Here is a 21,763-nt window from a genome sequence, read left to right as displayed (position 1 = left end):
CATTTGCTGCATAAAGTGAGAGTTGTGCCCAGCTCTGCACCTTAGCCAGAGTCATGGAAAGTAAAATGAAGTGTTTTGGCAGCAGTATCACCTATCCAGAGTAAGGCTCAGCAACAAAAGGCTAGCACAGTCCAACTGTTTGAACCTGGATTTCCTAATGTAAGTCCAGACACTTCTTTCACAAACACTGTGTCAGACTTCTACCCATCACGTGGAGCCAGGAACAATTTCTAGGCAGCACAGCCCCTGCTTGCAGAGGGGAAATGGAAGTCACCATGTACATGGAGAACAATCCGGGTTCTCAACTGGCAGCATTCCTGACCTTTTACAGCCTTCTTGAGGGAACACAAAGGCAGCGTGGTTTGGGGCTGACTGGGATTAGAAATTGGAGGTGGGGAGAAGGGAGGAAAAACTCAATTATACCTCTTGAATAGATGTTAAACCAGTGACATTTTAGAGGCACCCTGGCTGGCAGTTACCAGCCTGTTCTTAAGAGCTACTCTGAGGCAGAAGCTCCACAGTGAAGGTCAATGTGCTGGAAGCAGAGATATGAACATTTAGCATCTCTCTCTTTTGCTTTCTCTAGATTTGTGAGCTCCACTTTCACAGGAGTCCTTTGCAAAAGCATTTACTTCTTATCAGTAGGAGCAAAACTGGCCACTCTGACTATGAAAACACGTCAGGGTAATGAGAAACATAAGAAGAAAAACCTTGACAAAAATCTAAGAGTAGTGTTGAACAGGGCTTATTTCTGCCAGAGGATTTAGGGCAGAGGTGAAGGTTGCTAAAATACAGTAGGAACACCACATCACATGGAGCATGTTGCGGGATGTTCACACCAGCTCAAGGTAGATGTCTCATCACATACACTTTGTGTGTGTGAAATTGGGTGGTTTTGCAGCTTTCTCCTTTCCAAAGGTGACCTGTGCTGGTTTAATTTCTGAATGAATTAACTCCAAGCAGCAGGCTATGAATTAAAGGCTCCTCAAGCAGCCATTAGAAAGAATTTTGGCTATTCAAATAAAGGGGTTACCAGTCATTTAAAAAAAGTGCAGGGAGAAATGTTCTTAAATGTCATCAGCTCCACAGAGCTGGAATCACTTCAGGGATTTCATGAGTTGCCATAAAGCATGGTGCAGAGTAGCACCAGCACCAGCACTGTGCCACCCCTAGTCCTGCCAGCCCCAGTGCCCGTGCGAGCTCCAGGCCCTCACCCCTGTCAGTGGGCACCCCTCGATCTCAGTGATGCTCCCACTCTTCACATCAGAGGGTGATTGGGGCTGACAATGGAATATGAGAGCAGGACTGATGACAAAGGTGACTGTCCCTTCAGGAGGAATTCGGCTGGTTTCATCCAATGGCTCCTTCAGGCTCCTCCTGGCTTCCCTGGAAAGGTGCTCAGGAGCAAGGAAGAGGACTTCAGAGCTTCCTCCTGCCACCATCTCCTTGGGCATGGCTTTGGGACAAAGCCATGTGGATAAAGTGATGAAGAGTCCTGTTGCCAGAACAAATGCTCTTGCATTTTGGCTTGTCCTACAGCGGAGAGAATACTCTCCACATAAATCTGGAAGCGGAAAGCTATGGAAATGGCATGGGATTTCTCCATAAAGACAGCCAGTTTCAGTTTGCCTGGGTGTAAAATAGTTACCCCCCGCTATGCAGCTTAATGTGACATCTGGGGCAGTTACAGTACAAAATACAGTCACCACCAAAACACGGTCTTTGCTTTAAGCACCAAAACAGTCTCCCTGATCACACCGAGTGATGTGTGGATGGTGCTGGTGTGAATGGTGCTGGTGTGGGTGATACTGGTGTGGATATTGCTGCAATATCAGTGACTACAAAGGGAGCTTCTCCCAGTGGTATTCCAAACATTCCTCACCTGTGGAGGCAGTGACAGCTCCTGCACTCTGAAGTCCCTTTTGCAGACAGGACTGAATCAATAAATGACTTAAATGTTGTTATGATCCTAAGAGCAAAATGATTTGCACAGAGTACTTGCCAGCCAATGTAGAGCACAATAGCCCCCCATTACAGTGTTAGTAGAAGAGAAGAACATAAAAAGAGTGTTATTAGTTTAACTTCAGCCTGTGGAAAACACTCTTGTGTTCCTAATGCCTTACTTTAATTGAACACAGAGATGTCAGTGCTTCAGTGTTCAGCTGCTACATATAAAATCAGATTTGGTGGGCAGTAAATACAGTAGAACTGAAGGTTTAATGTTATAAATTGAGGGATGCATTCAAGATAAAACTGTCTTCACTTCAGCAACGCTATTACTATAATAACAACCTTAGATTTATTAAAACAGAACTAAGTTTAAATGCATTTGACTTTCCTTCTCGTTTTTATTACTCACTTTTTATATCTAGGAAACAAAACTGACTTCACATGAGCTGTCTATTTTTACATCCCCAGCCTTTATGAATTTTCACAATGCAGCAATTTCAGAAGAAATTTTTAAACATCAATTTTAATAACAACTTAAGTAACAGTTTTTCAAATATGATATGTCACTAGTAATTTGATATAAAAATTGATTGTGTTTTGATTCTCTTTATCCATCTGGAGTTTTCTAATCAATCCTGCTGCAGAGGGCACCAAGTCTTGGATTCGCCTCACTAGCAGGGACCCAGTGGAGCTGTTCCTGAGGTTGACTGGAAATCTTGTGCTGCTGGACCTACCCCAGCTACCCCCAGGCACCCCACAGCTACCCCCCAGTACATCTTTCCCTGTGTGGGGCCTAGAAGGAGAAGCACAACACGGGGACTCTGGCAAGCGCTCATAGAACTGACTGCAGCGCTAGGGGACTTGAGGCCATGTCGGAAAAGCAACACTGACCGTAGAATCATAGAATAATTACGGTTGGAAAGGAGTTAAGGTGTTGCCTACTGTGTGAGGTTTTGGGTGGAAAAGCAAAGTCTAAGTGATTATTAGGCTATTTGATTGAATAGTTATTACAATAAAGACTTTTATGATTGGTGGGGTTGCTGCAGCTGCCCAGTGAGCTGGGCCCTGCAGCCTCCCAGTAAAGACTGGAGAAGGGCCAGGCGCTGTCGCGGACCTGCCAGAGGCCTGTCACAGGATTTAAATCACAGAACCAGAGAATTCCAAAGTGGGTTGGGCTGGAAGGGACCTTAAAGCTTCTCCAGCTCCAACCCTGCCACGGGCAGGGACCCCTTCCACTGGAGCAGCTTGCTCCAAGCCCCTGTGTCCAACCTGCCCTTGAACACTGCCAGGGATGGGGCAGCCACAGCTTCTCTGGGCACCCTGTGCCAGCGCCTCAGCACCCTCACAGGGAGAAGCTTCTGCCTAAGAGCTCACCTCGATCTAAAACTACCCTCTCAGTTTAAAACCATGATACCATCAGTTTTAAAATTCAGTTTAAAACCGTGATACCATCAGCAGGAGCGGCTGAAAATGCTCTGAAGAAAAAAAAAAAAATCCAACGGGAAAACTGATTTGGTGCAGTTTCAGCCCTGTTCAGAACCACACAAATTTTCCTGAAACTCCCGGGTGGAAGCCGTGCCGCGGTTTTCCTGGTGGGAGCTGCCAAAGCCTCCAGGCGTCTCCCCACCGGGCAGGGGTTAGCTGGGAATGTGGCTGTAGCACCCATCTGAGAGCGGGTCCTACTGAGCTACTTGGAAAGAGAAATTTTCCAAGTAATGTGCTCCCTGCAGACCTTCGCGTCCCCAGCTTTGCACCCCGGTGCAGAACGGAACCACTGAAGGCACAGAGGAAGCTTCCTGCAGGCCAGGACCCGCACCGCCGGGGCGCGGGGCCTTTCGGAGCTGGGCCTGCACCGCACGGTGACGTCTGGCGGCGTTTCAGCGCGGAACCCGCGAACCTCTCAGGGCGGCCCCAGGCTCCCGGCAGCGCAGACGCCGAGCGCCGCGGCTGCAGCTCCCGCCCGTGCCTGCGCCTGGGAGCGCCTCCGGCTTTTAACCACGACGCTCCCGGGTCCTGCCCGCGCGGGGCAGCTGCGGAGCGGGCCCGGGGCCCCCCGGGGGTGCGGGGGGGAGCGGGCGGCGACTCGCGACGGAGGCGGGGCTCGGGGCGGTCCCTGCCGCCGCTCGGGAGGTGCCGGCGCCGGGAGCGGAGCGTGGTCACGGTCCGGAGCCGGTTCCCCGCGAGCGCCGAGCGCCGCCCCGCAGCGCGATGGGTGCCGGGGCACAGCCCGGCTTCGCCTGCCCGCCTGTGGGCAGCGGGAGCGCCCGCGCGGCGCGGGGCAGCTGAACCCCGCGGCGGCGGAGCGGGGAACGGGACGGGTTTGTCGCTGCCTTCCCGGGAACGCCGCGAGTGAGCCCGAGCGGCCGCTGTGGATTTTACGTTCGCTTCCCCGCAACCCGGGGCCGGTCGGGCGGCTTTCCGGGAAGGAGCCCAGGCGCTGTGCGATGGATTGAGCCCGGCCGCGCCCGCAGCACACGCAGGTGCGATGGGCAATCGGGGGCTCCGGGGCACCCTCCGCTGCCTGCTGCTCGGCGCGCCGCTGCTGCTCCTCGTCACCGGTGAGTCCGCGACTTCTGCCTCTTCCCGCGGGGAGCCGCCGCTCCGGGCGCCGCTCGGTAGCGGGGACCGTCGGGGCTCGGGGAGCCGTCGGGGCTCCGGTGCCGGCAGCCGCCGCAGGCCCGTCCCCGCGGGAGGGGGCAGGGCGCGCAGAACAAGGTGTCTCTGTTGCGGCCGCAGCTGCCGACAGCGCGGGGCCGTCCCCGCGCCGGATGTGGGGAGCGGGCGGCGGGACCCGGGTGTCCCCGCACCAGCCGAGGGCTCTCCCGGCAGGAGCAGGGGCTCAAGGGCTTCTTCAAACGTCCCCTTTCCGCCGCAGGGGGCAGGGTGGCGGGGGCCGGCCCGGCGCTGGCCCCAGTGCGCTTATCCTGCGGTCGCCAAACTACGGGGAAGACGTGTGTCGGTGGGCACCCAGCCCTGAGCTGGAGCAGCTTGCGTTGCCCTGGAAAGGACTGATCTGCCTCTTAATCCCTCCCGTTAACTAGCCCTTGTAACTCTCTTCCCCTCCCAGCTACCTTTACCGAAGTTCCCAAAGATGTGACGGTTAGGGAGGGAGATGATATTGAGATGCCTTGTGCTTTCCGAGCCAGCGGATCCACTTCTTACTCCTTGGAAATCCAGTGGTGGTACCTTAAAGAACCAGCCAGAGAACTTGCACACGAATTAGCCATCAGTGTCCCTGGCAGCAGGAGCAAGGTAATGCAGTGCTATGGAGATCTCTCTCCATCGCGTGCAGCGTGGTCGGAGGGTGAGCAGATGAACTCTGCAGTCCCAGAGATCAGAGCACTTCCCTGCCCAGTGCCTGAAAGCAGGTGGAGGCACCGGGATCCCTGGCATTCCATGGGATGGAGGAGGACAGGGTATGCACCAAGGGCAGCTTAATTTCAGGAAACTGCATCAGTGCTTTAAGCATTGTAAATAGAAAATTATAAATGTCCTGCTGCAAGATCAGCAGTGAGGACCCGTGAGAGGCAGTCAAAAATAGATGAGCATGAAGTGGGGATAAGGAAAATCCTGTGCTTTTGTGGACTAAGCTTGTGAAAGGTGGGAGAGCCTCTGTTTGCTCCTTGATAGAGCAGAGGGAAGCATGAGGGATGATCCTTTCCTGTTGGCATGTTAAGTACATATCAATCTGCATAGACAAACGCACAGTTTCTTGGGGTGCCTGTACACTCTCTATATCTGGAGCTCAGCAAGACATTTTGAGACAGTCGGATGTGGCAATTAAAATGCATGAAGCGCAGTTAAATCCTGCATTCCCTTTCCCCTCCCCCTAGCAAGCCGCCTGGCTTGAGGGTAGGCTCTAGTCTAAATTCTTCAGCTGCATTTCCCCAGCATAAGCCCGTCCATTCTGCAGCTCCCCCAGTTCAAGACACCTTGTTGTGCAAAACGGGGCTGTACAAGGGGTGGGGTGAAGCAGGACTTGAAGCCTTGCCACCCCCTGCTCAGGCCATGTCATCTCCATCCCTGCGCAGCCCCCCTGCCAGCTCCCCTCTCTGTGGCTTGTTTTCCTGCAGAGCTCAAATAGAGATGCAAAGCAGAGATGCTGAGCTCACGCGATGCCGCCTAGCTGAGGAAAGTGTAAGTCAGTTGTCAGACAGGGAAGTAAATCGCTTGGATTTAAATGTCTTCTTTAACCTTATATAAAACCCCTGAGTTGCTTTCACAATAAACGATGGCAGGGCATGCCTGGAGAATAATGGCATCTTGCTGGGAGGTGCATCGCCGGGATCCCAGGCATCGCTTGGGTTTACAGTAGTTGGCTGGAGATAAAAAATAACCAAGTATTAGGTGATCTGGCAGTAACATGCAGAGAGTGATAAGAGCTCCCAGGGTGTTTCAGGACTGAAACTCTCCCTGAGCAGTGTGGGATCCTGCTTGCCCGAGCTCTGCGCTGCTGGGCTAACACTGCTGGTAAAGTGTCTCCCTCGGTGTTTGTCAGCAATGGGAGCAGCACAGCTTGCAACAAGCGTTCCCCTGGCTGCTGTTCTCACCCTTGGTGAAGGCAACACTTCCGTGGGTGCTGCAGGCACTTTACCAGGACTGTCCCCCAGGCTGAGCACCGGTTTGGTGCCTTCCCATCACCTAGGGAGCTCCACAGCCACACACGGGTTGTGTTTATGGTGAGCAGAGTCCACGTCCTGTCCTTAAACTGGGCTGGGAATATGAGCATCTTGATGTGCTGGCAGAGCTAAGTCTCATCACGCTTTTTTTCTGTCCCTTTAGGTGACAAGTAAGGATGCGACCAAAATCAGTGTAAGTGCAGCTCTAAGCGGGGCAGTGCACCCTCCTCCTCCCGCGCGTGGGGTTCCTGCGGGCCCCTCCTGCCCCGACACACGGGTGCCGCCGGGCTCGCGGCAGCCCCGCTCCTGGGGCACGGTTTTTCTCTCGTTCTCAATCCGCTGCTGCTTTCGCAGTCAGGTCTCATTCCTCACAAACCGGGAGGTGATGCTTGCCTTGCAGCCCGAGCTTAGCCACGCTTGGAAGAGACAGTGGGGTGGATCAGGGGAGAAGTTTGCTTTTTGTCCCTGTCCTCTGCAAACCTCCGGCGCCTTCGCTGCCGATCCTGCAGGACATGGGTGCAGCTGCGGTGGGGCATGGCCTGCACAGCGGTTGCGGGGGGGGGGGGGGGGGTTGCAGCCCGCCCGGCTTTTGGGGGCGCTGCGGGACTCGGTGCGGGACTGGGCGAGGAGGAGGGAGCAGGGGCTGGTTCTGGACGGGGCTGCAGCAGCGAGGTGCTGGGCGGGAGCGTCCGGTGCGCTCAGTCCGGTGCGCTCAGCCCAGGCTCGGGGTTCTTGACCGCGGAAGACTCGTCCGTGGGGCAAGAGCGATCGCTGCGGGGCCAGCGGGGTGGCTGCGGGGAGGGCCAGGGCTGAGCCGCCCGCTCTTTTACAGACCGTCCGCGTCCAGGGCAACGACATCTCGCACCGGCTGCGGCTGTCGGGCGTGCGGCGGCAGGACGAGGGCGTCTACCAGTGCCGCGTGGCGGACTACAGCGACGACGAGACGCGGGAGCACCGGGCCCAGGCGCTGCTGCGCGTCCTGTCCCGCTTCGCGCCGCCCGACGTGCAGGCGGCGGAGGCCGTCTCGCACATCCAGAGCGGGGCGGCCCCGCGGCGGCACGGCCACAACGACCGCCCCACGCCGCCGCCGCCGCCGCCAGGGCCCGGCAAGCGCCCGGCCCCACGGGATGGCGCCGCTTCCGCCACCGCCCCGGCCGCCGCAGCAGCCACCTCGGCCTCGCCGGCCCCCGGACAGGCTGCGATCCTCCGCCAGCAGCACGGGTCAGGTAGGGGAGGCGCGGGGCACCGTGGGGCGGTTCGGGTGGGACGGGACCTTAAAGCTCGTCCACAGGGAGGGACCCCTTCCACCGGAGCAGGGTGCGGCAAGACCCGTCCAGCCGGGCCTTGAACTCTGCCAGGGATGGGGCATTTACCACTTCTGTGGGCACTGGAGCTGCTCTAAGGGCTCCCCTTGAGGAGCCTTCTCTTCTCCGGGCTGAACCAGCCCAGCTCTGTCTGTAGAGCAGTGATGCTCGAGGCCTCACAGCATCTCCATGGCCCACCACTCAGCTTAGGGCTGAGCACCACAACCCTCTCGGTCGCAGGTGGGGCTATCACTGTGATGCTAAAGCTGAACAACTAAGTAAATGTCCTTCCTTCACCCGAAAGCTCATTCCTGCCTCACCAGCTGGCAGGAGGGTGTCGGGGGGGGGGGGGGAGGTGGGTGCTGAGTCCTCTCAGTGGGAGCTGTGGGGTGGAGGCCCCACTTTCACAACTCACACACAGCTTTTTGGATGTTATTTGAACATGAGCTGCAGCCTCAGGCGAGAGAAAAGCCAGGGCTGATGTGCAGGGGACTGAAACCCACTGATCAGCCTCAGCAGGCCTGGGCCATGCATCAAGGCCAGGTGTGGATGGCAAGTGCTAAACGCTGTGTAGTGAGCTCCGTCCACCTTTGCGTTACTGGCAGGGTAAGATTTGAAGATTCTGTGCTCTGTAATGGTTTGCAAATGTAAAAGTTGCACTAATGCTGATTGTCTGTCGGTTAATGCTGTGTTAAGTTGTTATCTCCACGTTACCGTGTTACAGCTAGATAGAGAAGGCTGTGGTAAACCCTCCTTTACCTTATGACAAAGGCTGGCTCAGAGAAGACAGTCTTAAATCTGCACTGCGAAGGTGTGCCACACTGCAGAGCTGTGGTGCTGCTCCGGCTGGGCTTCAGCTCCCCGCTCAGCTGCTGTCCCTTGGCTCATGTTGAGCAGAGGTCCCTGCCAAGCTGCCTGAGGGAGAAGGGAAACAATTTTATGCCAGTGGCTGTGCAGGGAAGGCCCTGAGCTCCCCTCCGCAGATTCATAATCCTCACTTGGAGTATTCACGCTTCTTTCTTCCTGATACCTCTTCACACTCACAGGGCTCATAGTGATGGGAATCAGGTGTCGATGGATCACTGTGACCTGTGGGTGCTGCACAAGTGCTGGGTTTTATCTGGCCACTACCTTTAGCTATTTCTGAATAATTTAGTTTCTTTCTCATGTGGAAATAAACGTGTGAAAACTCGGGTTTACTCAAGCTAGCTGTTCATTGGTGTCTTGTGGAAGACAAAGTGATAATTCGTGAGGTTTAACTGCAGGTGCCTGTGGGCATATAAAAACGTTCAGTTTTTTGAATTCACTAGCCTCAAGAAATTAAATTGGACGCTGTAATGCTCATGATCTGCAGTTTTCCTGTTGGGTAGATCTTCTTTCCTTGTAGGAGCCTGGGGTTGGTCGTTGTTTCCATGTTTCCTCCTTCCACACACACCCTAGTGAGAATTCTTGCAATGCTTTCCATGCTGACAGTAAGTTAGGTTGAGGATTCACAGCTTTGCACCCTGCTGACCGAACCAGAGCTGATGTCGTGCCCATGAACTAAAACCAGGGTGGTGGAAGTGCAGTGGGCTCTGTTCCATCTCAACAGATGGGTGTGAATGTGTGCGCCAGGGCAGCCTGTCACATATGGCTGTTAGGGCAAGACCTCCTGCCCAGATCATCTAAACTTCAGTCTGTCCTGATTTTATCTATGTCTGTGGTCTGGGGATATGGCACTGCCGCATCATTTCTAGGCTGGATTAAATTCTGATAATAAATCACGAGCACTGTGGCCAGCAGTGGGGATAATGGAATGACTTAAATCGGTGGAAAAGGTACTGGAATGCAGAAAAATATTTTGTGGGGATCTCCAGATGGAGACTGATGCTAAGAGGGCTATGGAGCAGGCTAAATCAGAGTTTCCAGCTGTGCCATCCCTCCTGTGCACAGTGTTGTCTGTGAACCGTGCCACACTGGGACAGGTCCCATGCCAGCAAAAGGCTTAAGTCAGTGGAGAGGACAGAGAACTCCTGTTGTGCACAGCACTGACTTAGTCAGGTATACACCACATAAATACTAACATGGAAGTTGATGTCGTATGGACTTGCAGGGACATCACCTGGTTTTGTGAGAAAATGGGAAGCTGGGGTCTGCAGTGCTGTCACTCATGTTTGATAAGCAGTAGGAAGCAGTAAACTTGCTTCAGAATGTCTTAAAAGACAATTACATTCTCAAGCTTCAGAGTTTCCCATTTATATGTTAGTGTTCTTCAGAGCTATTTTAGGTACAGTAATTATTTTTAATTTTTATTTTTAATAATGCAGTGTCTTTATAGGGAATACTTCGGTTTAACTCTTCTTTCACCTCTGAAACTAGAAGCCTTTCGGAGTTTGGAGTCCACCCCTTCCAAGCAGTGTCATAGCTGGTTTTCCACACAGTAGAGTCATCAAATCAAACTAAACCGTTGTTCACATGAATGTAGCAGACTGCAGGACCTAAACCTGTGTTGCTGGTTGAGTTATGGATATACATAGTAGCGTAACACGTGTGCTTCATTAATCTATTTTGAGCTCTGCAACACACGTGCAGATAAGTACTTGCACCAAATCTGCATGTAGTCATTGAATCATCCAGTACATTTACTCTCAAGTCTTCAGTGTCTGTAAGTCTTTTCATTGTACCTGGGGATATTTCCTCTGTATAAAAGTACAAATGTGCTCAAACAATGGATTTGCCGTCAGTGGTTAACACCTTCATTTATATGCTGGAGAGCTCTGCCTAAAGGATGGTGGCATGGCACAGCCATAGTGTCCTGCATGAGCTGGGTTCTAATCCTACTTTCCTTGCAATAGAAATCTTCCCAATATGTCCAGTGCAATAGGTTAGGGCCTCTCCGTGTTTGCAGTCCAGTAAATGTGTTTGTAGGTTAAATGGTGCTTCTGGACATGCCCACAATTCTCTTGTTGACTTCTATTGGGGTCCCAGCCATGCACCTTGGAAAAACATTATTCTTTCCATCTCCAGGTTGAACTGAATCATGGACTTACTGAAATAACTGTGTTTGTTACTGAGATTCTGTAAAAGCACAGAGTTAAATCTGACAAACCAGGTAAAATCGAAATCCATAGTTTTGGAGAAGTCATCTGAAATTGTGGTTAGTATAAATTTGTGATCAACATTATAGCATGTACAGGAATGGATCCAGTGTAATGGAAAAATTGCCCACTGTGCCAGAAATGCTGGCTAATTATACAGAATTTTATCTGCAGTGTTTAAACCTCAGTGCTGTGGTCTCAGGAGAGTCGCATTGATTCCTGCTGTCTGCTGGTGAGGTACACTGACTTGGAAACTGAGAACGTGTCACTTAGGCTGCAGGGAGGCAAAGATCTGCTGTTAAGATCGTTGGGTTTAATGGTGTCAGTGAAGGAGCCCTTGTCCATTTGGTTCTAAAGGAAAATAGTCTTTTCCTGGCTTTCATTTTAAATATTTACACACAAATGGAATCTTTTGCTTTAGAAGAAAATTGGGGTTAGCAAATGGAAGACTGCATGTACTGTTACTGTGTTTGGAAGTGGTCCTGGTTTGTATTGGATAAGTAGGGGTGTAGGAGCATCCCTGAGCAAGACTTACAGTATCTCTGTCCCAGGAGGTCTGGGATGGATGAGGTGGACAAATGGCAGTAAGAGCAGTGCCCAGCTTTGTTGAGTGTGCGGCAGCTGTGAAATTAAATCCCAAAATTTAGTTTCAGCTCTCTTAAATTCAAGTCCAGCCTTGGTTATGAGACTTAACTTTGTCACCTAGTAGGTGAAGTAATAAACAAGGATCTTTGTGCTGACCTTTGGAGAGGCAGATTGCCTGTGTTAGATAATACCAGACTGTCTCCAAAACGGGCACTGTGTATTGGCTTGGGGGCAGTTTTTAAGTTCTGAGCAGAATCTAGATGAGACATTGCAGCTTCCAAATTCCCTCTTGTTTGTTTGATCTCTAGCCTCAAAGCTCTGAAGTGAAACCTTTAAATAAAATAAACAAGGATGGGAGTGTGAAACAAGAAACTGTGCTTCATTATGCTTAGAGTGCTCTAGGAAGGACACAGGCTTGTGTGTTATGCAGAGATGAAGTGCACACAGCAAGGAAGAACATAAGTCTTCACTTCACGCCTGTTCCCTTCTCCCCCCACCAAGCCTTTCATGTCTGAGGCAGAAGCATGTCTGCTTGTGGGCTACACAGCCTGAGATAACAAAGCACCAGGTCGTAGTTTTGCAGTCTCTGTGCGTGCACAGCTCCTGTGATGCTCCTAAGAGCAGTACATGCCCAGGGTCAGGCTGTGGCAGGCTGCCTTGAGGCAGGAGACCACATGGGAGAGAGTTACCTCCATTGAGCACTGGGAAGCAAAAGGTATGCTTCTGCAGCCTGGAGACAGGAAAGCAAACACACACTCTTTTCTCTGGGGTACGAGCTGGGCTGTCGGAGGGGCTGTGGTTGAGTTTGAATTAACTTTGGGTGAGGGCTCTCCTGGTTTTGTCAGAACTGGAATGACTCTGCAGGCTCGCGGGAGGAGCAGCCCATGCAGCTCATTAGTCTTTGATAGATGAACAGGGCACAAAATAGCAGGACAGGGAAGTCCCTGTGTTGCTGCTCAGCCTCCCTGCCTTTCCACTCAGAGTGCCTGGGTCTGCTTCACCCCTCTGTGCTTCTAACGAGACCATGTATGAGCTTGTGAGCTGTTGTTATTTGTAGTTATATGCAACCTGGGTCACATCCCATTTTCCTTTACTTTAAAAGTAGCAAGACAGAGGCCATAACTGAATTAGCAGGCTGACCTCCTAAATGTCACTGGATAATAAACATGCAAAAAGAATTCCCATTAAATACACATCAGTAGCACTTTAATATCTAGGCAAATTAGACTGCTTTGGGGACAAGTGAGGTCAAATACCTTCTTTTCTGTGTGTGCAATATGGATTATTTCCCAAACTGCATAGAAGCACAAATGGCAGCACCACGTCACCTCATTACCTAGGATAGAAACAAGCAGTGCTAGGGTGGGTTTGTACTGTTTAAATGGAGTTGATCTGAGTAGCACCTTTCAGTGTTCTTGCTTGTTCCCAGAGGACAGACAAAACTGTGCTAACCTATGCCAGAGCCTGCGCAGTGTCCTGTATGAATTCTGAATATTATTTGAACTTCTTTAATACCTTCAAGTTATAAATGGAAAATTGGTTTAAAGAAATACTACTGAACACAATGAAAGGGGTATTCCAGGTCTTCCTTAATGAATGTGGAAGCTGTACCTGACATTGGTCTTGATTTCTATGTAAGATGGATTCATTAGTGAGTGAAAATCTGGCATTTGTATGAGGAAAGGCTGAGTGTGCCCATGTGTCTCGTTGCATGAACAAACAGCATTTGGGGCAGGAATATATGTATAATGCCAGCCCTTTATGTGTGGTTTCAAGAGATACATTACAAAATGGGTGTTTACTAATCACTAACTTGGTCTGTGTCCTTCACAAGAGGTGGGTAACTGTTACACTTTCCCCACCTCTGCTGTACTGGTGCAGCTTTACAGATGTAAAGTAATGTTTGAGCTGTGTTGTGGACTATAAAGGCCCCTAATACTTGCCGTGGTGTGCTCAGCAGTCACAGAAGAGAGTTTGTCCAGGCAAACTGGGGCTGGTTTTGAGAAGGTATCAGCAGTGGTGGTCAGTGATTGCAGAGCAGACGTAAGGCAGGATGTGCTCAGAAATGCCTCTTGCAGCAGTCCTGCCAGGAAGGCGTTTCTTGTTTTCATATCAGGGAATTCTTGACAAGAGAGAGCCTGGCAGGGCTGTGCTGGCAGTAAAGGGGGGTTGGTTTGGGCTGTGACTGAGCTTTGCTAAAGCAGTTGGAATGCTGGCAGGTCCTGCACTGCTGTTTGCGGGTTGTTTCTAAATGAGGTAGCAGCGGAGCCACCCCGTGTGTCAGTAATGGGCAGCTCTGGGGGGCTTGTGTTGGGAAAAATGGGCTGTTGGGGAACGCGTCTGTCACAACAGCAACGAGCCAACAGCCGAGGCCCTGGTGGCTGCTGCCGGCAGGAGCAGCCCTGCCCGCGCTGGGGCTGGAGCTGGGGGCACAGGACCCACGCATGTGCCTGGTGTTACCTGGACCCATGGCCCGGGCCGGGACGTGGAGTGGCCACACGTGCGCTGGAGCTGACGGGTGAAGACGATGCAGCCGGGGTAGTTAGAACTGCTTCACTGCTGCATCGGTGATGAGGTCGGTGTTCTGACCCACTCGCACTGTGCAGCAGGAATCCCACACGTGAGAGGACCCAGAGGAATGTCCATGTCCATGGTTTCTCCAAATAGCCCCTCGCTGGCTTATCCTGAGGAGTTCGGTGCAGGGCAGTGCCTTCACTCAGCTGACATCTACCAAATATCTGCCACTGGGGAGGTGTGGAGGGTCTGTGGATTTGTGGGTCACTCCCAACTTGTCACTGTTTGTTAGAGAAAAAATCCCATGCAAACCCCAGCCCCTGCCGCTTTGCCCGGCACAGGCTCTCCCTGCAGCCGTTTCCATGTGTCCTGCCCATGCTCTCAGCTCTGTTCTTTAAGTGTGGACGGGATAGGGTTATTTATCTAAGAAAAATCCTTAGATAATCTGCAGTCAGATCTGCTTAACTTCGGTAATTCTGGTTGGAGTGATGATTACAACTACATTGGCAGCTTCCTCCTAATCCCAACCAAGTCAAAAACACTCTAGAAGACACTGAAGTGAGATCTATGATGTCTTGGTCTCTGTTTCTGGGTTGCAAACATTTGCAGCTTTTGTACCAGTTACAGAAGGGGAAATCTGTGGTTCCTTCCAGTGTGGCTTTTATTACAAGTCTGTTCCTGAAGTGTCGGCTTAGGGAGCGGTGTGCTCTTTGCAGTGTGGCTTTAGTCCTCCTGCTTACAGCAAAAAACTCGAGGGTATGGCCCAGACCCACCTCAGCCACCAGGATTCTTCATTGCCTCATGGTGGGGGTGGTCTGAGTTGTGCTATTTGCTGTTTGTGCAGGTCCATATGCCGTGGCCTTGCTCACACAGTGCTCCTGAGGAAAGACGTGTGGGGCTGGATGCACATTTACCACCTGAACCACCGCTAATTTAGTTACTTTTCTGTAAGTGTTAGTTCAAAATTCATTTTCCACCAAATCGCATTACAGATGATTTTGTATCTCTCATTATTCAGGTGTCAAGGAGTGAAATAATGATGCTCAGTCTTGTGAAGTGAGTCTTAGATCATGGAGCTGCGGAAAATTCTGGAAATGAAATTAATCCAGAGTTGCATCTTTTGGGTCTCTTGAATAAGATACTTGGTGAGAAGAGATCATCTCATAGATACCAAAGCAGAAATCTGTTGATGGGAATGTCTTGAAAGAGGGAAGTTCCTGGCTTATTTAAATGCAGAGCAGTGTGAAGTATTTAAGCTGTTGTTGGGGTTTGTATGACAGCTGTATAATCCTTCTGTAGTGAATGACTCTAAGTATCCAGGGTGCATTCCTGTGCACCAGCACCTCAGAGCAACCGTTTTCACAGCCCAGTGTAGCACTTGTAGCACTTGGAGGAGGTGGAGCAAGGCTCTGAGCTTCTCTGGCTTTCACAGGGGAACTGGGACTGTTGAGGGGAAATGAACCAACTGTTCCATATTGTGTGTCCCTGCTTCTTGTAACTTGGGTGAAATGAGTTTTTACCAGCCTGTTGACAACAAACTGCTTTTTTATCTGGTAACCTAAAAAAGTAGATACATTTTTGATAAAGGTCTAAGTATTTATTGCTCTTTACGTAATACGCACTTCCAAACATTAATCAAACCCACCAGTTTAGCTGTCCCTCTTTCTGTATGACAGCAGCTGTGTTTGATACAAGATTGTCTTGCCATACAGACCTGCAGCAACTGTAGAACTGGAGCAGGTCCATTATCCATCTAATCATTTAGCTTTTGTCTAGTAATGTCCTTATGACCCAGGAGGAAAAGGAAGAGCCCCCATGGAGGAGAGTTGAGGACTGGGCTGCTCCATGCACTGTGTGTGTGTTTGGGAGGGATTGTCCATCCTAACGTTTTGAGAACAGCTTGGCCTTAATGAGTCCTGGTTGAAATGAGCCCTGATGAGACCCAGAATCCATCTCAGGGGCTGTGCAAGTCCTCAGGAGCACCCCTGAGTCCCCTCCGCCTCTGCCCATCCTGTCCTGGGCACTCACACACATCAACTCCCTGCAGAGCACTGCAGCGCTTGAGGGAGCAGAGCTGCAGAAGGAACCCTTATCTTTGCTGGCCCTCCTGTCAGAACAGCCTTTCCTGTCTGCATTGTTCCCCTGTGTGACTGCACCTCCCGCCCCTTGCCAGCCAAGTTGTTTTCTGATCTGTCCATAGCCCCATGGTGTATGTGACCCGTTGTTCATAGTATATGCTCAGACAGGGGCTGCACGGTGCTCCAGGGCTCTTGGCCATGCTGTAGTTTACTGTCTCAAAGTGGAGATTAAGCACTTTAAAACCCTTGCTGGCATGGGTGAAGGAAGCAAGCAGGATCACTGGCTCATACCTGCGTGGTTGTGTAGAAATGTGTGCTGGCTTCTATGAGGCGTATTTTTGAGATGGGTTATGGAAAGCTGCTCCAAAATCCAGTGAATCATAAATAAAAATGTGTGATGGGTGGAAAACTAATCCTGCATCGTGCCTTGTAGGTGCTCAGTGGTGAGCAGAACCCACGCAGTCACCAAACATCTGGGAAGTCATCATGGCCAAAAAGAGCAACACCAGAGGGCAGCTCTGGAGCTGTATCTGGTTGTGCCTGGGCATGATGGCACATGCCCAGCAATGGGGTGGCCAGGAGCAATGGGCGCAGCGCAGTTGTGTAGTTTTGTATAGAACTCCATAGTCCTGTCTTCTCCTTTCAAAAGGATGACGCTGTGTACTGCAGTGCTCCCGGGTTTGGCTGGGAGGGTGTCGAGGTTAGTGCAGGCTCCTCAAGAACCAGCAATGGGTGAGGAGCAGTTACAGCCCTTAAACCCAACAGCAAAACTGCGGCACTGGGTTGTGCTGTATTTCCGAGTGGAAGAAGGATTTATACAGCTTATAAGATGATGTCTCAGACCGTGGAGTAATGCTAATGTGGTGGAGCTTATTACCTCTTCAGTAAGTGTAGAGTGACTTTAATGATGGTGTCTTTTTAATTAAAAACTTCTAAGAAGATCTTAGATCTGAGGTTTGCTAAATTCCCTTCAGTTCGGGGGAAGCGCTCCAGTGTGTGGCACTGAGAATTTGTTTTGTCTGAGACATTATTGCCTGTAATGAACCTTGACCAACAGCCCGTATAAAACCCTGGTTTTGCCGTACGTATGAGGCTGCCAGAGCATTTTATCCAAGAGTGTGTCTCAAGCAGAGTCTGAAGTTTCTGTTCTGAGAGGCTGAACCCGTGAGGTTAATTGGTTAGTTGGATCCTTCACCTCTTGGTGAAACACCAGGTTTAAAAATGTGTTTTACAGAACGCTGCTCTCTGGGGATTGGGCTGAGGCTGCCGAAAGGCTGCACAGAGAAATGCCCATTGCGGCGCCAGCCGGGTCCCTGCTCCCACAGCGACCAGGCTGTGGCTGTTATCCCGTCTCCCAAGGAAAAACAGGCCACTGATGTCTTTTACCTTTTGATATATACGGGCCACTGCATTTTACCACCACCTCAGAAAGAGACATCAAGGGACTTCTCAGATTCTTTCTAGGAAGAAAAATAGGCAACTGCTGGAAACTGGGGGTTTGGCCATTGGTTAGATATAGCTTGTAAAAGAATCCTCCCATTTTCTCTATGTGTCACAAGTCTCTTGTTTTTTAATTTTTGTTTTCAATTAGATGAACTGTTTTAAGTCAGACTTTGATGTATGCTTGCACAAAACAAATTACTAAATAGAAAACTACAGTAAAACATTATGTTGTAAATTGAAAAGAAGGATGAGTGATGCCAGAGAGCAATTCACCATCCAGGAACAGAACAGTCTGTTACTGTTCTGCTTAGTGGCAGAGCTTCCCTTATAGCCACATACATATCAATAACCTAAAAGCAAAACTGGAAATCTCTGTTGTGATAAGTAAGCTTGCAATAACAAAATGAATATTCAAAGTATAAATGAAATGTTTTCTTGTAAGCATCTGTAAGGAACTGTGTGCTGCTGGTCCAGAGTCTCTGGATAGAAACTCCCTGATCTCAGATGGAGGTTGGGGACACATCAGGATCCTGGGGGTCAGCACCACGTGCTGTTTGTTCGTATCTACAGGGGGGAGCAATTCCTTCAGTGAACGTCAAGACCAGACTAAGTCCAGCTTGTTTATAAATACTACAGATAATGAGAAGGGTTTGGGTTAACTAAACAAGGAGAAGTCACTGGAAATTACAGTCCTGGTCTAATTATATTCAGAGGGAGAATTCTGAAGGTCTGTGTGTCTGCTTCTACTGCCTGAGGTCTTGGAGGAGAATAACACTGAGTAAGCGCAGGGAAAAAAAAGAAGCTTGCATTTGGTGTTCAGTAAGAATAATTGCTTTCAAGTAAGTTTGTAAAAATATTTTTTTTAACTGTTGAGATTGTTAACAGAGTCTGAACTCACGTTCTGCTGTCACATTAAGAATTTGGAGAATGTAGGTTAAAAACCATGGCAATTTCTAGAAAAGAGAAAAACTTTGGACTGTTGCATTAATTCCCAGTTCTGCACTGAGATTTAAACTAAAACTGGCACCTGAAGGTGAACCTGGCATGGGGGTGGTGTTGGTAATGAGGCACACAGCTCCTGCATGGAGCTGACTAACGCTGCTTCCCATTCAGAACAGAAACAACCCCGACCCAGCATCCGCAGCAGCCTGTCAGCGTGATGGGCGTAAGAGCACTTGAGCCCCAGGAGCCCGTTTCTGCAGGTTTTGTTCCTCAGCGTTCCCAGGGCTTCCCCCGCAGAAAAGCGCAGTTTTGTTTCAGTAGCGGCATCTCCCCAGCGCCAGTCCTGGTCACTGAGAGAGCAAGGTCAGGGGCACAGAGGCTCTCGCTGCCCTCGGGTTCGAGCATAGTAAATATGCGGGGTGCGATCATTGCTGCGGTGCTGGGCAGGTGTGGAACGGGCACAGCTCCTGCCATTCCCACCCTGGGCTGTGCCATGTCCCGGGAGCGAGAGGAGCCGTCTCACAGCTTGGGAACGGGGATGCGCTGACAGGAAGCATGGGTCGTTGTGCGGGTACTGCCGTTTGTGAGCAAGCAGCCTCCCACCGAGCGCACACAGCCCGGCAGACACAGGAGGGGGGTTTCACCTTCATCCTGCTCAGTGAGGAAGCTGTTCTCTCTTGCTGGTGTAGCTGGATACGTTGCTGGGGTTACCCTTGTGGAAAGGACCGGGTACCATGTGTTTGTGAACCGGCTGTTTCTGACGGAGGAGGGAGGTCCCTGAGGCTGGGGAATGGCTGTCACAGCCCCCTTTGCTCCCAGGCTGGCAGAGGCAGACGCAGAGTTGGCATCAGCACGGGCAGGGCTCCTGCTGCCCTCACCCACCCTCCCGGCACAGGGAGGGGATGCAGGGACAGACCCCCCGTGCACCCCGGCTCCGCAGGGCCGGGTCCTGGGGCAGGGAGGATGAGCAGAGCTTTTTGAGCGCCCCGGGCTGGTGATGCTCCGTCCCGTGTTCTGGCCGGACCCTGAGCTCCAGCAGCTGTGGTGAACCTCCCTGCACACACTTCTGCTGTCCTTATGGCAAGACTTTAACGAGTTACTCCTTCAGTTACACGAGTTAATTGTGTTTGTTAATGATCTTCAGCTTTAAGAAGAAAAATCCTGCATCCGTCTTAATGCCTTGCTGTGGCTACATAGGCAGCCCTTAGCCACGTGTCTGTGCACGTGAGGATTTAATTAAAACCTTAATAACTAAATAATCTCCACACAGTCTAGGCATGTGAGATAGCGCTGTGGGGACATTTTGGGAGTTCCTCAGTTGCCCACCACATTAATATCAAGTATTTTTTATGCTGGATAACAATACGCCAGCTTTGCTGGTGAGGCATGTATAGAGGCTGGGGCAGGTGGAACAGCCAGCCCAGGAGCAGCGGGTTACTTGGGAGCTGCTCGAGGCATGTCCTTTGGTCATGCCACAGCTGAGGGAGGCGCACAGCTCCAGAGACCAACTGAAGTATTCACATCAGGGTGCCTGAAGAGAGTTGCCTCAGTAGACGTGGCCCAGTTCCTTTCTCAGAGATGCCGAGCACAAAATGCTTTCACACTTGACACCAGCAGTCACTTTGCTGGTGGCTGTCAGTACTGCAGGCACCAGTTCCTGCTGCAAGCAGGGGTGAGGGCTGGGCCATGGTGACACACAGTAAATGCCTCTCCTGGTGAACAAGTATCTCGGTGTGTCTGTGAGGCAGGGACAGCCTTAGCTGCAGTATGGCCACGGAGGCCAGTCTGTGCCAGACAACCTCACCTCGAGGGAGCTGGAGCCGTTTCGCCCCTCATGGATGTGGACGTTGACTCCCTGCTGTGTCCCACTGTGCTCTTGTCCTGCAGCTCCTATGCGCATTTTTAATGTAAAATTCTGCTCTTTCCTGTGAAAGGTAAAGAAGATGTCAAGGTCTTCCTGTTCCTGTTCCAAATGAAATGGGCTCATGTCCTGTTAATCAAGGAGTATAGCTGCAGCATTTGTCATTTCCCTTTGAACTAGTGGGTGGTTGATACCTGCCATTTCTCAAGAAACTGTATACCAGATTAAGGTGTATTTATAGAAATCTCTATTGCTAGTAACTTGGCTGAAGCCAAGTTTAGGCGTACCATTAGTAATGCATAATGAGATGGCCTAAGCGGAGTGAGATTTGGGAGGGGGAAGAAAAAGCTATTTGAGTTGGATAGCTTGAGGATGCTGTTTTACTATTAAAATTACGCTTCTGACCCCTGGCTCTGAAGTGATATAAAAATAAATCTTTCTATATTTCTCTTCTGCATTTAATCTTTTATATTAGACAAGATAAAGAATAAAATCTTTCTTTCTCCCTTGTCTCTTTCTGTTCTAGGTACAGGACCTATTTATGCTACAGATCCACTCCTCTATATGGCCCTCTTACTACTGCATCAGCTTGTACATTTGTTAGTAAACCACTGATCGACTGCTTCCTCCATTCCTCTGCAGCCAAGAACCTATTTAAATCTGAACAAACTCCTGACAAACAATACCTACGGTTTTAAAGATAGACAGAAAGAGACTGCAAGCAGCATGATCAGTTCTCTGTAGGGGATAAACATATTTTTGGGGATGTCACAGAAAATAAACCACTTAGAATAATGCATCTAGTTTCCAGACTCTCTGGTGTAAAGCCCTGCTCTGTGCATGGCACTTTTGATTTCTCTATTTTAATGTAATGTTTTTTCTTTTCTAAACCTTCCCTCTGACTCTTCATTTTGCACGAACTGTTGAGCAGTTATTACAATATGTAAAGATGTTGGGTCAAAGCCTTTCCTAAAAAAGGAAATATTTTTAGTAGATTGTTGTGTTTAGGTTTTTTGGATTTCTTTTTTCTTTTTTAATTAAATTATTTCTTTTGGAGACATTTTAATTAAAAAGGTACATCTTACCATAATTAATATTCACTGTCAATAATATTTATTTTTAAATGAAGATGATTGGAAACAAGGTAAGACATTTGTTTATAAACTGTATTGTATATTGCTGGATAACAGTTGAATAAAAAGATTTTGAAATAAAGTTTCTGCAGATGCATGTCCCCTTCCTTGTGCCTGGAGCTCCCTGAGGGCATCAGGGCTGTGTCCCTTCCCTGCCTTGGCTCAGGACAGGCAAGTGAGGAAAGATGCATCACAAACCAATCTGAAGTGAAACCAGTTCTTTATTGCACCCCTCTACACTCTGCCAAACCCTGCCC

At 50.2% G+C, this 21,763-nt stretch overlaps 1 protein-coding gene across 1 annotated transcript; it reads left to right on the top strand.

The window, feature by feature from the left end:
• Positions 1-4,299: 4,299 nt before the first annotated feature.
• On the top strand, positions 4,300-21,588 carry VSTM2B (V-set and transmembrane domain containing 2B). The gene is made up of 5 exons (XM_062613075.1): positions 4,300-4,508; positions 5,018-5,202; positions 6,733-6,762; positions 7,402-7,795; positions 20,900-21,588. Exons 1-5 carry the CDS (start codon positions 4,436-4,438, stop codon positions 20,986-20,988), a joined length of 771 nt encoding a protein of 256 aa, XP_062469059.1. The 5' UTR covers positions 4,300-4,435; the 3' UTR covers positions 20,989-21,588.
• Positions 21,589-21,763: the final 175 nt, after the last annotated feature.

The sequence above is a fragment of the Pezoporus occidentalis genome, unplaced genomic scaffold (assembly GCF_034315485.1).
Source record: "Pezoporus occidentalis ecotype Australia unplaced genomic scaffold, CSIRO_AGI_Poc_V1 ctg163, whole genome shotgun sequence".
Lineage (NCBI taxonomy): Eukaryota > Metazoa > Chordata > Aves > Psittaciformes > Psittacidae > Pezoporus > Pezoporus occidentalis.
The sequence above is the reverse complement of the archived record's forward strand: the minus strand, read 5'-3'. Positions and strand labels throughout refer to the sequence as shown.